Source organism: Lepidochelys kempii, chromosome 6, assembly GCF_965140265.1.
Source record: "Lepidochelys kempii isolate rLepKem1 chromosome 6, rLepKem1.hap2, whole genome shotgun sequence".
Taxonomy (NCBI): Eukaryota; Metazoa; Chordata; order Testudines; family Cheloniidae; genus Lepidochelys; species Lepidochelys kempii.
In genome coordinates, this window is record NC_133261.1 from 101,757,055 (window position 1) to 101,774,868 (window position 17,814).

General features: G+C 42.5%; 1 protein-coding gene across 1 annotated transcript in view; it reads left to right on the forward strand.

Annotated features, from left to right (window-relative positions):
• TDP1 (tyrosyl-DNA phosphodiesterase 1) overlaps positions 1 to 17,814 on the forward strand; it is a 114,355-nt gene that overhangs the window by 75,380 nt on the left and 21,161 nt on the right. Inside the window, exon 14 of the mRNA XM_073349395.1 lies at positions 3,146 to 3,248. Within this exon, the coding sequence (XP_073205496.1) occupies positions 3,146 to 3,248 (103 nt within the window). The remainder of the gene's footprint in view (positions 1 to 3,145; positions 3,249 to 17,814) is intronic.

Here is a 17,814-nt window from a genome sequence, read left to right on the forward strand (position 1 = left end):
AGGGTGAGTGTGAAAGGAACCCTCCTGTACACTGATGGGGAGGATGAGAAGGAACACACCGTCTCCACAGGTGAGGCTACTCTTTCAGGCATATTAAGGCACTCTGATGTCACTTATACTCAAGTAGACGATAGAGTTGGTATTACCTATTTTGTTTGTGTTACCGAGATCTCAGTGACCAGTAGTCTGACTAGCACCTTTCAGCCTATCCAGCAAAGTGACTCCTGTATTGGGGCCCACAGCTAAATCACCCAGTACAGACGTGTGCCCTAGGTGCCAATAGGGATGGTGCTGAGGAACTGGCTAGTGAGGAGGTAACTACCAGAAGAAGGATGATCCAGAGGTGCAGTGGAGATACTATAGGCACCTGTTTAATAGTTGGTACCAAGGCACCAGAGGGTTCTTTCTCAGGATGTTGGCTTCCCTTTGAGTTTGAGAAGAGTGAGACCTATGGTGATTTTTGTATCTGTTTTTTATGGGGCCTGGGGGAGGGTGACCTGTGTCTCAACTCAACTCTGGAGTGATGATCCCTCCTGCACCTTTCCGAAGCTATTGCGACAGAGATTGAAGCCCATGACTGGGGTCCAATGTTTCCCTGGAGCTTGGGGTAGAATCATGGCTCTCCAGGGTGCTCATTAAGAGGGACTGGGCAGGGGACTGTGCCTTTGTTACGTCCTTCCTTTCTGTGTTCAAAGAGGCCTTCCTGGAGCACTCAAGAAGGAATAATCTCAGTTGCGCTTCATGGGCCTTTGGAAAATGAGTGGCAGATGGAGCAGCACTCTGGAATATGCCCCTTGCCTAAACAAAAAAGCACCTAGAATGCCCATCACTTAGTAGTATAGAAAGTCATATGAGGGGCAAGATTTAATCTCTGGATTTTTAGCACAGTGGTTTAGTTTTTCTTTACTGCTTTCTAGGAAAGCAGATGGACAGTGCAGTGGTTCAGTCTTGCTGCCATGGGTGATAAGAAAGAACTGAGGGACAGTAGGGACTGTGCCTGCCCTTTTATACCCTTGGGTGGTGGGAGGACCTGTAGGGGCGTGGCCCCAATGGACCCTGCTGGCCAAAAGAATCCAGTCTCGCATGCGTGAGCACCAAAAGAGGGATCCATGTGGACAAATACTCAAAGATGAAATATGGTTTACTCATTTCCCAAGCTATAAAATTTCTTCTCAAGCCTATCTTCAAGAAAACAGTCTTTATTTTCACAAAGACAAAAGATTAATAGAAGAAAATAGATTAATGTTTGTCAGCATATCTTCTACATAATATTCATGTCCATATCCTTAGTGGTCAAAATATTAGAGAAGCACTTGTTTTCAGTTTTTGTATAATGGCTTTTTAAATTCCTTCCTTGTTTGGTGAGGATTCTTCAGTGCCCTTTTCTGTACGTTCCTCGTGAAGCTCTGGGACTGCCACTGTCAGACAGAAGTTACTGGGCTAGATGGACCATTGGTTTGACCCAATATGTCAGCTCTTATGTTCCAAACTAGGTACTGATCCAGCCAACTCAGATCACTAATGCAAAATCAATCTCCCTCCTCTCCTCCCCTCCCCCCCCCCCCCGCTAGAAGGCATCTACTAATGTGTTTATCAGTTCAAATTTAATGTGAAGCCTTGTATTTCTTTATTGGAACAGATTCTGATAATGGAACCTGTCATAAATATAAAGGGAAGGGTAAACACCTTTAAATCCCTCCTGCCAGAGGAAAAAGCCTTTCACCTGTAAAGGGTTAAGAAGCTAAGACAACCTCGCTGGCACCTGACCAAAATGACCAATGAGGAGACAAGATACTTTCAAAGCTGGAGTGGGGAGGGGGGGAAACAAAGGGTTCTCTCTGTCTGTGTTGTCTTTTGCCGAGACCAGAGCAGGAATGCAGGTCAGAACTCCTGTAAAGAGTTAATAAGCAATCTAGTTAGATATGCGTTAGATTCTGTTTTGTTTAAATGGCTGATAAAAAAAGTTGTGCTGAATGGAATGTAGATTCCTGTTTTTGTGTCTTTGTAACTTAAGGTTTTGCCTAGAGGGATTCTCTGTGTTTTGAATCTGATTACCCTGTAAGGTATTTACCATCCTGATTTTACAGAGGTGATTCTTTTTCTTTTTCTTTAATTAAAATTCTCCTTTTAAGAACCTGATTGCTTTTTCATTGTTCTTAAGATCCAAGGGTTTGGGTCTGTGTTCACCTATGCAAATTGGTGAGGATTTTTATCAAGCCTTCCCCAGCAAAGGGGGTGTAGGGCTTGGGGGGATTTTGAGGGGAAAGACATTTCCAAATGGGCTCTTTCGCTGTTATATTTGTTAGACTCTTGGTGGTGGCAGCAAAAAAGTCCAGGGACAAAAGGTAAAATAGTTTGTACCTTGGGGAAGTTTTAACCTAAGCTGGTAAAAATAAGCTTAGGGGGTTTTTCTTTCAGGTCCCCACATCTGTACCCTAGAGTTCAGAGTGGGGAAGGAACCTTGACAGAACCACATATATATTTTTTTTTTATTCAGATTCAAATTGAGAGCTATTCCCTGGCTGATAAGGGAGCAGGGACACTATGGGCTAAAAGTATAATGTAACATTTGCTTTAAAAATTATTTGTTTATAAAGTAATAAATCTTCATGGAGTTTATCAAAGGAGAAAATGTCAATGAGGGAAAAATGCTTTATGCTTTATTAATTTTCCATACGTATTCGATAATAAATGTCTCAAGAAATGTAAAGTAGTCCCAATTAGGGAATGATCCTTTCATCTCCAAGGATGATAGATAAGGGAAAAGGCCAAATTTGGTTGGTTATTCACGATTCCTTATTCAGGTTCCCAGGTAATAATGCAAAGGCTGAAGTTGGTTATTTGCACATTGTGAATCTGGGAGCATCAACTATACTAAATTCATATTGAATTTCATAATACGTAGTACTTATCCATATATGTACTGCACAACTGCCCTGTTATATGGCACTTACACAGTTCCCCACTGTATTGAGGGAATAGTAATGAGGAACAAGGCTCTAATTATTCTCTTTGTGAAAGGACTTTCTGGATGGGGAAAGGTTTTACTTCTAATTCAAGTACATTGTTGTTGCAGCTGTTGTATTTGAGTGTTTTGTTGCTTTGAAGATTGTGCCACACTGAACTGCTGTCTGTCTCTTTGCAGTGCCAATCTTTCCAAAGCTGCTTGGGGAGCTCTGGAGAAAAATGGCACCCAACTGATGATACGTTCCTATGAACTTGGTGTCCTTTTCCTGCCTTCAGCATTTGTAAGTTCATAATTCAGCAACAAAAGCCAAGATACTGTTATAGGTTGCAAATGCTAATATCTTCCAAAAAGAGGATGTAATCACATTATTCTATCCCATTATATACTTGTTTATTATTTATTTTGTTTAATTTTGGGAAGGGGGGGAGTTAGTTATAGAACTTAGTGCTTTAAAGAAAACCCCCGTGTTTACCCATACATCAGGCAGGAATTTGGTACCTAAATGGGTTTTCGTAGTTTCCTTATGGTAAATACAGTAATATGCAATACTTTATGAATAAGATTCAGAATCTTTTGCTAACTCCTCTCTGAAATTACTAGACGCAACGAATCTTGCATCTTGGCAAGGGGTTAGACTAGATTAACCTTGAGGTCCCATCTAACCCTATGGTTCAATGATTCTTATGGACAGACTCTGTGTAACTCAGCAGAAATGTGGTGTCATACTTTCAGAGCTAATTAATCTCTATTTTTAAGATCTTTTGCTGCACCCATTTTGTTGAGTACAATGTCCTGTGGGCTCAGAAAGGGAGAACCATATTTTGCCACACACAAATTGTCATTTGGAGCTGAAAATAAAATTTCTAATCCCCTCTGATCACTCACTTTCCTGAAATCCACTGATGATGGCCATTGGACAGTTCCATCTTGCCCTTTCCCAGACTCACTGCTTTGTAAGAGCAGATTTTCACATTTCTTTGTTACTGTGGTATCAGTAGTTTCCAATCTATTTATCAAAGGCAAAATTGGAAAGTTGAAGCATTGCTACTGGATATGCTCAGTAGATATTATCTCTCAGAACAGAGACTTGATGAGGGGAAGCAGTAGAACAGAGTACTGAGAGTGAGGAGGCCTGGGTTCCTTTCTTACTCTGCTACTTGGCTCATTGTAGGGCAAATAGGCAAAAATGTTCAAGTACATCCACTACATTTGTTTAGATCAGTTTTTAGTTACCTTAACACTTATGTCAGTAGAAGTTGCATGTACTTATCACCTCTGTCAATCAAGACTTAGCTATGTCTGGTTGGGTACCCAAATTTAGAGAAAACGTGTTTGAAAATTTTGGCTTTAACCTGTGTGAGCCTCACTTTCCTCATGCAAAACCGGGATAGATTTGTAAAGCTGTGTGAAATCTTCAGATGAAAAATGCCATATAATGGCAAAGTATTAGTATGTTGTTGCTGCTTTGCGTTCTACTTTTTTGTAGATGAGCATGCTAAAAATAATTCCTAGGTAGAAAACAAAACAAATCCTCAAAGGCTGGATAGTGCTACATGAATCTGTTGCTATCAATATGATAGCAGCATCAACAGTTGGTCTTTCAGAAAGTGTTCAAATTCTCTCCTGCCTAAAGGCCTACAAAATTCATCCTATTCAGGGAGATGATTCTCTGGCTCCCGGAGAAAACAATCTATAGGATAAAAAATTTTCGGTGTATCTTCCATGGGAACAAAATTTCTCTTCATCCCTCCAAGATCATGTTCACCAAGCACATAATTTCATCACTTAATTTGACAGTATATAACTAACCAACAGAGCACTTTTAAAGAATGAGATTTTATGAAAATATTTATGCATAATAATTTGTAATTACAGTCTCTAATTGCTACAATAGAATTGATAGTTTCCTGCTTTGGCTTTTTATTATGGGAGAAGTGCCACATCACACTCTTGACACTTACTAAGCAATTGAAAGCAAGTATTGGGTGACTTCCAATGGTGGTAGTGGCATTTCCCTGATTTTTTTTAATCACTAAAATCATTAGGAAGCGAAATATGTTGCTCTCAGAAGTCCTTATGAATTACCGAAGACTTGTAATAACACCCTCAAATGCTGTTCTCCTGAGGTACAACAGACCATTTTAGTGACAATGCTGGGTTGTGAAATAAGAACCTCATAATTCACTAGAAGGGGTGATAATTTTAGTTTCAATAAACTCTGTAAGAAATAGGAAAAAGAAGCTCATTTTAATAACTGCTGATGATAGATATGAAATGACTCAGACAGAAACTATCGCCTGGCTGGGCCAAGATTTATTTGATGACTTTGTCAGCAGCTGACCTCAAGGGAGTGAACAATGTTCTGGCAAACTGGCTTTTGCTGTCTACAGCTGCTGCCAAGCAAAGTGAGCTTACTTGAGACAATGGTGAGGCATTTAAAGGACAGATCTCTTTTTGCATTATTAACTCACATCTACTACAGATGGAACAAAGTCCAGTATGTGTAGGCAGTGGATTCCTTCTCTGTTTTCTTGCTTTCCCACATATATGCATTTATCAGTCTTAAAAAACATAATTCAAAAAACACAGGTGGGGACTAGCAAAGGTAAAAGTCCCCTCAGCCAAAGGGACTATGCTTATTTCAGAATCTGATGACTTGAGTAACAAGTAGAAATAAACTTGTTTCCCCAGGGCCACTCAATAATAATAACTAGCTGACAACCCTGTCGGTTGCACATGTGTAATTCAGAAACTCATGTGCCTCCATACGTCCCAAACATATTGACGTAACCAGAGCTGGGTAGTGTGGGCTGGGGCTGGAGCTGGAGCATAAGACCAGGAGGAACCTGGTGCATGGGCTCCCTATGAGGTGAAGCCTGTGTCTATGGTGGAGCATAATGGAAGCAGAGACAGGAAACAGCAGGACCCCCTGTGCCAGGTTGCAGCGCCACTCAAATGTGGCCTGGCCCATCGTCCCTCCATCATGCCAGCAGGGAGGGCGCTCTGCCATTACACCACCCAGTTCTGCTAGTTACTGCGTCCCCTATTGTAGAGGGGTGTCCTGACCTGCTCGCAACCAGAAAGCAGCCACAGTCTGATTGTGGGAACTGGGAACCAGTGGGATGGCGGGAACCAGAGCTGGGTGCTGTGGGGCAAACCCCCTCCTTCATGAGTGATGGAGAGTATAATGAAAGTGGTATTTAGCAGTGACCACACAGCTTTTCCAAGCACATACATTTAATCATAGAGTAAAAAGTATTACAGAGGAAACCTATTCAAACAAACAAACCAGATTTAAACCCACACTAAACCAACCAGAAATTACCCATTTTCCACAGGAGGAGTCTGATAGGCCAGCATCCCTTCCAACCCTTCAGCAAAAGTTGGGGCCGCCTCCTGTTGCTTGAGAAGAGGCAGCCCCGTCAGTTATATCAGAATCTGCAAAATCCAAGTGATATCTTGTTTTGAAAAGGCTGTAGCCCATACGGTTGCAAAGAAAGCCCTGCAAATGTGAATATAGTGCAAACTAGTGTTGGGTGTTATCTGCTGCAGACACAGGGCTTGAAACAGGAGCTGTAAAATAAGTGTGTTCTCCTTCTAACAGCTGCTTTAATTTATTGCACGAGGTTGAGGATATGAGTCTGTTTCTTCAAATCCCAAGACACATGAGAATAGGAACCCCAAGGAATTTGCAGAAACTCAGCGGCTTTGTTTATGCTAGGAAATTTTCCCTAAAATTGCATGCTAATCCTACCATGTAGAAAGGTTTTTGTTTTGTTTTGTTTTTTTTTCACGGAGAACTCATGGAGGAAAGAGGAGAATACAGGGGATTATTGACATGAGGTCTGTCTGGACATGAGGCAATTTCCTTCACTGATGCTCGCAGTGGTAGGAGCTCAGTGTATCTATCTCTCTGCCTAGCTTAGTGTCACTGGCGAACTTGCTGAGGGTGCAGTCCATCCCATCATCCAGATCATTAATGAAGATGTTGAACAAAACTAGCCCCAGCACAGACCCCAGGGGCACTCCGCTTGATACCGGCTGCCAACTAGACATCATGCCGTTGATCACTACCCGCTGAGCCTGATGATCTAGCCAGCTTTCTATCCACCTTATAGTCCATTCATCCAATCCATACTTTAACTTGCTGGCAAGAATAATGTGGGAGACCCTATCAAAAGCTTTGCTAAAGTCAAGATATATCACGTCCACTGCTCTCCCCGTGTCCACAGAGCCAACTATCTCATCATAGAAGGCAATTAAGTTGGTCAGGCATGACTTGCCCTTGGTGAATCCATGTTGACTGTTTCTGATCACTTTCCTCTCCTCCAAGTGCTTCAGAATGGAGCAGGTCCTCAAGGATCCGTGATTTTTTCAGGGAGTGAGGTGAGGCTGACTGGTCTGTAGTTCCCCGGATTCTCCTTCTTCCCTTTTTTAAAGATGGGCACTATATCTGACTTTTTCCAATCATTCAGGACCTCTCGCAATTGTCATGAGTTTTCAAAGATAATGGTCAATGGCTCTGCAATCACATCAGCCAACTTCCTCAGCATCCTCGGTTGCATTGCATCTGGCCCCATGGACTTGTGCATGCCCAGCTTTTCTAAATAGTCCTTAACCCATTCTTTCACCACTGAGGGCTTCTCACCTCCTCCCCAGACTGTGCTGCCCAGTACAGCAGTCTGGGAGTTGACCTTGTTTGTGAAGTCTGAGGCAAAAAAAAGCATTGAGTACTTCAGCTTTTTCCATATCATCTGTCACTAGGTTGCCTCCCCCATTCAGCAAGGGTCCCACACTTTCTCTGACCTTCTTGTTGCTAACATACCTGCAGAAACCCTTCTTGTTACCCTTCACATCCCTTGCTAGCTGGAACTCCAGTTGTGCTTTGGCCTTCCTGATTATACCCCTGCATGCTTGAGCAATATTTTTATACTCCTCCCTAGTGATCTATCCAAGTTTCCACTTCTTGTAAGCTTTCTTTTTGTGTTTAAGCTCTCCGAAGATTTCTCTGCTAAGCCAACCTGGTTGCTTGCCATATTTGCTATTCTTTCTGCACTTTGGGATGGTTTGTTCCTGCGCTCTCAATAAGGCTTCTTTAAAATAAACCCAGCTCTCCTGGACTCCTTTCTCCCTCATACTAGCCTCCCAGGGGATCCTGCCCATCAGTTCCTTGAGGGAGTCAAAGTCTGCTTTTCTGAAGTCCAGGGTCCGTATTCTGCTGCTCTCCTTTCTTCCTTTTGTCAGGATCCTGAACTTGACCATCTCATGGTCGCTGCTGCCCAGGTTGCCACCCACTTATACTTCCCCTACCAATTCTTTCCATTTTGTGGGCAGCAGGTCAAGAGGAGCACTTCCCCTAGTTGGTTCGTCCAGCACTTGCATCAGGAAGTTGTCCCCAACACTCTCCAAAAACGTCCCGGATTGTCTGTGCACTACTGGTATTGCTCTCCCAGCAGATGTCAGGGTGATTGAAGTCCCCCATGAGAACCAGGGCCTGTGATCTAGAAACTTCTGTTAGTTGTCCGAAGAAAGCCTCATCTACCTCATCCTCCTGGTCTGGTGGTCTATAGCAGACACCCTATATCATTCTTGTTGCTCTCGCCTCTAAACTTAACCCAAAGACTCTCAACAGACTTTTCTCCAGTTTCATACTGGAGCTCTGAGCAATCCTACTGCTCTCTTACATACAGTTCAACTCCTTCAGCTTTTCTCCCCTGTCTGTCCTTCCTGAACAGTTTATACCCATCCATGGCGGTGCTCCAGTCATGTAAGTTACCCCACCACATCTGTTATTCCAATCACATCATAGTTCCTTGACTGTGCCAGATCTTCCAATTCTTCCTGCTTGTTTCCCAGGCTTCTTGCATTCGTGTACAGGCACTGGAGATAACTAGCCAATTTCCCTATTTTCTCAGTATGAATCAGGAGGCCTCCCCTGTTTCACCCTCCTCCTTATGTTTCCTTCCGGTATCCCACTTCCCCACTTACCTCTGGGCTTAGGTCACCATCTCACGGCAAACCTAGTTTAAAGCCCTCCTCACTAGGTTAGCAAGCTTGCCTGCGAAGATGCTTTTCCCTCTCTTTGTTAAGTGGATTCCATCTCTTTCTAGCAATCCTTCTTCCTGGAACAACGTCCCATGGTCAAAGAATCCAAAGCCCTCTCTGACACCACCTGTGTAACCATGCATTTACCTCCACAATTCAATGTTCCCTACCTGGGCCTTTTCCTTAACAGAGGATGGATGAGAACATGACTTGCACCTCAAACTCCTTTATCCTTCTTCCCAGAGCCACGTAGTCTGCAGTGACCCGCTCAAGGTCATTCTTGGCAGTATCATTGGTGCCCACATGGAGAAGTAGGAAGAGGTAGCAGTCCAAGGACTTGATCAGTCTCGGCAGACACTCGGTCACATCCTGAATTCTAGCTCCAGGCAAGCAGCACACTTCTCGAGTTTCCCCATCTGGACAGCAGATGGCGACTCCGTCCCCCTTAGGAGGGAGTCCCCGACCACCACCAGCCATCTCCTCATCTTGGGAGTAGTGATCGTGGAACCCCCATCCCTAGGACAGTGCATCCCATACCTTCCAGTCAATGGGGTCTCCTTCTGATCCCTTCCCTCAGATGACTCTTCCAAACCATTCTCCGCTGTAGTACCTGTGCAGAGAGCCTGAAAACGGTTTCTTACCTCTATCTGCGTCAGGGGTACATGGGTTCTCTTCTCTTCTTCTTCTTCTAGAGGTCACGTGCTGCCAATTTTCTTCCCCATTCTGCATTGCCCTCTCTGATTCTTCAGCAACTTTGTCTGCAGTACCAAACACTGACTTCAGAGAAAATGAAGATTTTCTGGATAGATGCAACATAGGGTTGGTACCAGGGTCTCTAGTCCTTTAATCTTCTCTTCCAATATGAAGACCAGCGTGCACTTCGTACAGACGAAGTCACTTCTGTCTTCTGGGAGAAAGACAAACATGGCACATCCTGTGCAGGTCACAGCAGCTGATCGGTCACTATCCATATTGTCTTCCTTCTAAGAGCCTCCTCGGATGTTGTATTTACGGCTCGCAGAAGCCAAAAAAAACAAAAAACCACACCACTCTGTGGGAACTCCCCCCGAAAGCGAACTCACAGGCAAACTCCTTCTGTTTGCCTGTCCTCTGTTTGCTGCTCACTGAGTTCGCAACTGGCTGCTTTTTTATAAGGCTGCTGGCTTGAAGCAGTTGTCCCGGTTCAAAGCCTTCCCTCCAATCAAGCACTCAGGGCCGACCTGGAACATGGCAGGTGATATCCTGACTCCAAGTTTTTCTCAAGTATTGAGTCAGAGACAGTTTGGCCTGCTTTATTTTATTTGACAAAAGTAGTGTGTATTGGATTCGTTTTTGGCTGATTGTCATTCTAGGATTATGAGACACTTCACCTAGCGCTAACAGCAACATTGGATATGAAGAGTATCTGCTCGGAATACATCCTACTTTTCATAAAACGTTCTAGTTTGACTATATGTTAAAAAGCCTGCTTAAACTGTATGTAAAACAAAAACATTTCGTATGAGTAAATTCAGAGAGCTTCCTTTTCCATCTTTTTGTTTTGGTTTTCTCTGTGTGCATTTTGGGAGAGTGAATATATGGGTATGCAGTCTCTCACTCCAGGACGGATGGTTTTACTGAGATTTGCTGTGTATTTGTGTGTCGGTGTAGACGCAGCTAGACCTCTAGTCCATTCTGAGCATTCTGAGAAGACCAGGTCAAGAAGTACATGCATCTAATACTTTCTTCATTCTTACAGTAGCTTTCTGTAAAAGTTCCTGGTTTTAAATGATTTTAATGTTACCTATTTTCATTTCCTTTTATTTCTCTGAAATGCTAGAAATTGTTAAATGCTAAAATCTGTAGCAATAAGAAAAAAATCTGTAGATTGAACTTTCACAGCTCTTATTTGATCCAAGTTGTGCTTATTCTTAAATAAATGACTCATCGGCTTTCTGAATTGTAAGTACTTTTTGTTCTTTAAAGTGACATGAGAGAAAATGCATAGTTTACAAATTATACACTTATCTGTTAAGTTAAATGTACCCATAAGGACTTGATATCTATGCCACTGGTTGTGAAATTCTTGAATTTATCAAATGTGAAACAACCAGTGGATACATTTGGTAAATTCTCAAGAAGCCAACTGACTCCCAACAAGTGAATTATATGTATTTTCTGTTTCCAGTCCTTTCTTGTCCTTGGATTTCCTGCACAGAGCCCTAGAATAAATTATCTAGATCTGGGGACTCTCAGACTTTTTTCATAATGTGGACCACATATTGATAGAGTATCTCATGGACATCAGCCCTCCTATTCACAGTGGCTCAACTTCTTAATGGTAACTGCAGCAATTGTTTACATGAGAAACAATTCCACTGGTAGCTCTACTCCCTGAGAACAAATCTTATTATCCCTGCTCCTCTTAATTAGGTACCCTTAGGGACAGCTATGCTGGTTCTCCCTCCTTTTTTCTAGGTGCTTTTTACAGGCATTCAGGTTCATCTATAGAACAAAGATTGACACTTAAAATTTCAGTGATGAATGCAATAGAATTGTAGTTTTCAATCTTTTTTTTTCATTTGTGGACCCTAAAAAATTTGAAATGGAGGTGTGGACCCCTTTGGAAAACTTAGACATAGTCTGCGGATCTCCAGCGGTCTGCAGACCACAGGTTGAAAACCACTGTTCTATGTTAATAGCAACCTTTCGCGGACCCCTTAGACACAGCCCAAGGACCCCAGGTTGAAAACCACTGCTATAGAAGAAACTAAAATAGATAAATAGAGACTCTGTAGAAGCAGCTGAAAGTAAAAAGATAGGGCAAGTGACGTGCCCACCCAGCTCTGCACAGACCACCAGCAAATGCTGCATGTCCTACCAACGGTTCACAGCCTGCTACTTGTGCCGCTTCAGCGTTTTGAGTGTAGACATGCCCTGACTGTGGTGTGCTCAGGTACTACAGACATAAGGGCCGGTACCTAGAGAAAGAGAGTAGCTTTGGGATGTTTGTATTGAGTTGTAAATAAGGAGACAGGGTTTAGATACTGCCCTTCATTGATGGTTTTTTCAGTGTCAGATGAGAAATTCCAAAAATCTTGGAGCGTGTGTAAAAAATTTTCACACACGCATCCCTCAGATATGCTAGCATGAAATATAACTCTTGTGGTGGGACCAGTATGAACCATGGGTAAGCGCTTGATATTAGTGTGTCCTACTTTTTGTGCATTGTTGGACCGAGAGAGAGAGACCTCATGGTCCTCCTGAGAGTGTGTGTATTGATAGCAATTGTACTAGCTATGGTACTGGCTCACTGCAGCACTCTCTCTCTCTCTGTCCCAGTGGAAAAAGTTATCTGTTTGGTATAAGTGTTTTTAAAAGTCTCTGATTTAGGGAGCAAAGACAATAAGCTCAACATACAGTTTTTGTTACGCTTGTGTTGCTCTGTCTACTTAGAGGACTTGATGCAACTGAGTGAAGCCATTAAATACAAATGCCCAGCACTCATGAGCATTTCAACACCTCCTTATTCTGAGGAACAAGTATTCAAACTTGGCTTCTCTAACTACAGCTGTACTTTTTTTTTTTTTTTTAAAGTCAGCTAAAAGGTGGATTTTACACAGAAAATTGTTCACGCACAAGTCCTGGAAAAAATCGTAAAGGCTGGGTTGCAGCCACTTGAAAAATTTGGCTCTAGATGTCTTTACTTTGCGAATTCTTGTCTGCTTTGTCAACCCTACCTCATAAGCTGAGAGAAGGAAGTTTGAGTTTAGTTTAAGATTGATACCAGAGTCCCCTCATGAAAATTCTAATTTAACCTCCAGAACAATGTATGTTTACTCTACACCCAAGACCAAGTGGGATCTGAGCACTTCTTCAATCAGACCTTGTGTTATTTTTATCTCTTGGATTTCTCTTTGCTCTATACTGTGGGATTACAACTGTATAGGGGCTACATTGGTTATCATTAAACCGTCAGCATTTACCAACAAATATTGCATTGTGGTATTTGAGATTCCACAGTAATATCTTCTTCTGAGTATATGAAATCATTGCAGTATCTGATATTGCAGTGTGGCAACACTTGGTAAATATTTACAGTTTAATGGTAACTGCTGTATTCACTATTAAAAGGCAAGATCAACTTCATAATTGCAACTGAGTTTCATGAACCATTAACCTGTTCTTCTAGGAGGATCTACCAAGATCCTCTAAGTATTTGCTATAGAAGATTTTGATGCCATTGTGATGCTCTCTCAGAGCATTCAAGACTATGACTCACGTTGTTACCTGCTGCCTCAGCCCGAGAAGAGAGCCTGAGAGTTAGAGCTAAACTATGCATCAACTCCCTGACACTCCAGTCTGATAGCCCTCCAGACAATCTCTTCAGAAGCTCTGCCATCCTTTTACTTTGTCTTGCAGATTAATCTCAGGTGCACTCCAATACCTAAACCTCCTTGAAGAGCGTTCCCCTGCAGTACCCAGCCCCTGTCACTGGACACTCACAGAAATTACCAAGTTTGCTGTCTCCAAAGAGACAGTATACACATCAGCCGGTTAGATCAGGGGTGGCCAGCCTGAGCCTGAGCCTGAATTTACCAATGTACATTGCCAAAGAGCCACAGTAATACATTAGCAGCCCTCAGCAGCCCCACCACCCCCAGCACCTCCTGCCCGCCGGCAACCCTGCCGATCAGCACCTCCTCTTCCCTCCTAATGCCTCCTGCCCGCTGTGATCAGCTGTTTCGCAGTGTACAGGAGGCTCTGGAATGGAGTGGGGAGGAACAAGGATGCAGCAGGCTCAGGGGAGGGGGCAAGAAGGGGCGGGGGCCTTGGGGTAAGGGGTGGAGTGGCGGCAGGGCCTGGGGTTGAGCAGTGGAAAGTTGGCACCTGTAGCTCCAGCCCCAGAGTCAGCACCTATGCAAGGAGCCGCATATTAACTTCTGAAGAGCCGCACGTGGCTCCAGAGCCACAGGTTAGCCACCCCGGGTTAGATCATCTGAGGATTCACACTGTAATATATTGCACTGAGATTTATTTATAGTAAAACCAAGAGTAAGTTTATTGTTAAAAAAGAACAGAGATTTAAGTGATACTAAGCAAAGATAATAGAAACCAAAAATGGTTACAAATAAAACGGATATAACACGCTTTCTAGTGACTAAATCTTAACAGGCTGCAATCCTTGTATAAGGCAGTTTCTCACCTAAAGCTACCTCTCAGCATTACCAGCCCACAAGGCTGGGAATCCACTATTCATGGATATAAAAAGCACTGTCCTCTCTGTTCCCACAGTGGTGGTGTATGTGTTTGTTTTTTATTTCCTCTTCTTCTTACGTCCAATAAACCTTTGAAAAGTATTCTGGGGAACAAACAGCAAGAGTGCTGGCACCATGTCCTTTTTCTTATCTTCTTGTTAACTTGCTTTTCCTGCTGACTTCAGTCGCAAATGTAATTCTTCTTGGCTTTGACTTTCCCTGCTCCGTTTACATTCAGGACCTAAGCAGATCATATTCCTTTGCCTGGGACAAACATGCTTACCAACCCTGCCTGGTTACATGGTGTGGGCATATTCTTAGTATGTACCTACGAGTTTTTAATTGTTACCCTTACATATATCACACAGTAACTCTGATGACCAACTTATGATACAAGTTTTCATGTGATGCCTTGCATGGCATTCTTTATACATAAATACCATGACAGCAATGTGTTAGGTCTAGTGAATTTGTCAGGCTTGATAGTTACTGTTACATGATGGTGGACCCTTTGCCAGTAGGCTTTGAGGGGCTCTTCAGGTCACAAACATCCTGGGAATTGAACTCAGTTTATTTTATAGACTCGCTGTTAGAGCGTGAAGTACTGTTTCTGCATTGCTTGTTTTGCTTTCTTTTCATTTTGATAACTCCAAGGCCTTTCAGGCATGTAAGGAGAGAGATTCCTATAATCTTGTTTCCAGAAACGCTCCATACTATTATGTTTTGAGGGAGAACATTTTGCCTGTCTATCCACAAAGGCTTACTAGAGCTCGCCAAAGATAAATGGGCTTGCCCCTCCCTGTTTCAGCCTTTGAAAAGTGGTGCCCAGCAACAGAAAAGGCAAGTTGCCTCAGAGTAAGAAAATAGGCAGTGTGTGTGAGGATGATGGAAAAGAAGTGTCATGATGTGAACGTCCAGAAAAGGGATGTAAGCATTGACAAAAAGTTAATTTTTAAACAAGAGAAGCCTGTGATCTACTGTCGACACCAGCTGACTTTTCTCCAAGCACTAACTTTGTAAATGATGACAGCTGCTTCTATATTGCATAGAACAACCATTCAGCATATTTTTGCTCGTGTGCAATAGTGCACTGGGCCAGGCCAAACGCTGTAAGTGGAATAACTGCATACCTTCTGGAAAACAGTTTAAATCGGAAAAGATTTGGCAGTCAAAGGACTTCAAGCAAAGAGAACCGATGTACTTTCAAATTTGTATCTAACATGGAGGAAGAGAAGGAAGTGAGAGGATCCTGACCAGCAGAATTCTCAGATCAAGAGGGATGAAATACGTCATGTAAATGCCTTATCTTCAGCTAATATCAATAATACTGTTACCATGTTGCATGAAGCAGGGACAGAAAAGTTCGAGAATAGAATTGGTGGGAATGGGCAGAGCTAAGTTGGCATACCAAGGGGGGAGTGCAGTGACCCTCTCTTAATATGTAGGAATTGGAGAATGCACTGGGTATGCAAACCACTTCATCCTTTTTGTACTCCATAATTCTCTAATAGAAATGAGGCTTTTGAAAATATTGTTTCTTGTGAAACTGGTTTCCCTTCCATTCCCCCTTTCTGGTGGTGTTCCTGTTCTACAGTAATAGGATGTTAAAACCAGGCTAGTGCTACCAAAAATCATTATAGCCTATTAAGCTCTACAGATAGTTGGGGTAGAGAGCACCCATGTGAAACTATTACATGGGCAGATTGCAAATTTCTGAGAAGTACTGTGAGCAGCAGTGTCAGGAAATTGCATAGCAAGATCAGGATTGGTAGGGGTTGACTGGGGAGGGAATAAGAGAAAAGACTTAGAAGAAGGGAAGAAGGACCTTTCCACTCTAGGTTTTTCCATTCTGTGCTGGGAGCAGCACTTGGTCCTCTAAGCACCCAAGATTATTTAGAGCTGACCTAGTATATGTCTATACAGCAACGAGACACCCACGACTGGCCTGTACCAGCCGGCTCAGGCTGTGAAGCTGTTTCATTGCTGTGTTAGACTTCCATGCTCAGGCTGGACTCTGTGTGGTGGGCGGGTCCCAAAGCTCAGGCTCCAGCCTGAGCCCAGAAGTCTACACAGCAATGAAACAGCCCCACGAGCCTCAGTTGGCTGGAACAGGCCAGCTGCAGGTTTTTTTTTTTTTGCTGTGTAAACATATCCCTAGTTACATGCTGCTAGTTAAACTTGTCTGCTGTGTGTTTTGTGTGAAGTTAGAGACCTATGAATGTTACTTCTCGGAGCAGGAGAAAGAGATCTGGATGTCTGTTAGTCTAGGTTACAACATGTACCCTCTGTATCTTATTCCAGCATGCTTTGTGAAAAAAAGTTTAAAATGTCTGTCGTTAGAGACTGCCAGTTAATATTGTCAAGGCTTAAAATGCCTATTGGTTGAGTGCTCTTTCAGCAAAGTAATTCTGAAATCATGTAATTGGGCCATACTGACAGGAAGGAGGTGGCGGGGGGGAGGAAGGAGAGACTATAAAAGGAAAGGAAAAATCCAGGAGTGTGACTTCCCTTCCTTTCCTAGAAAAATCAAGGAAAAAATGAACTGAGCTAGCAGTGAGTGTAAGGTAAAAGAGAAGGAGCAGGGAAAGACAACACAGACAAGATGAAAGAAGAAGAGAGCATAAAACCGAAGGGAAATGCTTCTCTATCTTATCTTTAAAAGAAAGTTAATTTATTAAATACAAAAGGAGAGAGACAGGGAGACAACAGAAAAGGTGTGAAAAAAAGTTGGAAATAAAAGGATGAAATATGGACGACAAAAAAGACTGTCAATAAATGCTGTATTTCTACAGTACACATTCTTGTATTCTCTTGTTTCTCTGGAAAGCATCCCATTGCTCTGGGCTCTGGGATTGAAGAGAGGTGATATCAAGAAAAGTGTTCAGCCAAGACTTGAATCAGATTTATTCAGATTGCTGGGCATATAACCACAATGACAATTACTTTTCCAAATTTTAAACCATGTAGTTGTCATTGTATTCAGGGGTTGCATATATGAGGATATAAGAACACAGTATTTGCTATACCTGGTCAGATTACTGGTCTGCTGAGTTCACTATCATGATGCTGGAAGAGGAAGCTGAAAAACCTAAAAAGCTCAGCTCCAGAATTGACAGTAGGACTGAGAGAGAGATCTATTTGTGGGGGGGACCCATCAGTAGATCAAGTCAGATTTGTATGCTTTCCACTTTTTATGAGCTAGAACATCCTAAGAAAATTGCATGAGTTACCTTTTCAATCCAGACCGAATATGAATCTCTTAGTTATTTGTTTTTATAAATTAATTTTTCTTAAACCCTAGTAGCTATAAGATCCCTGGAGGTCAAAACTGTCAAGACCTATTGTCATGATGCCTAATTAATACAATAGGTAGTTGACATTTTTTTACTCTGTAATCCAACTTCACACCCACTCATATACCCCAGTTTTCCTATATTCCTATGTGTCCATAAATTGTTCTGTTCTAAATTTGAAGTTTGTTATTTCATCCTGTGCATTTAGGGTAGTATAAACTTGGGACCAAAGCTTTGATCTCACTGAATTTATTGGTAAAACTCCCAGTGA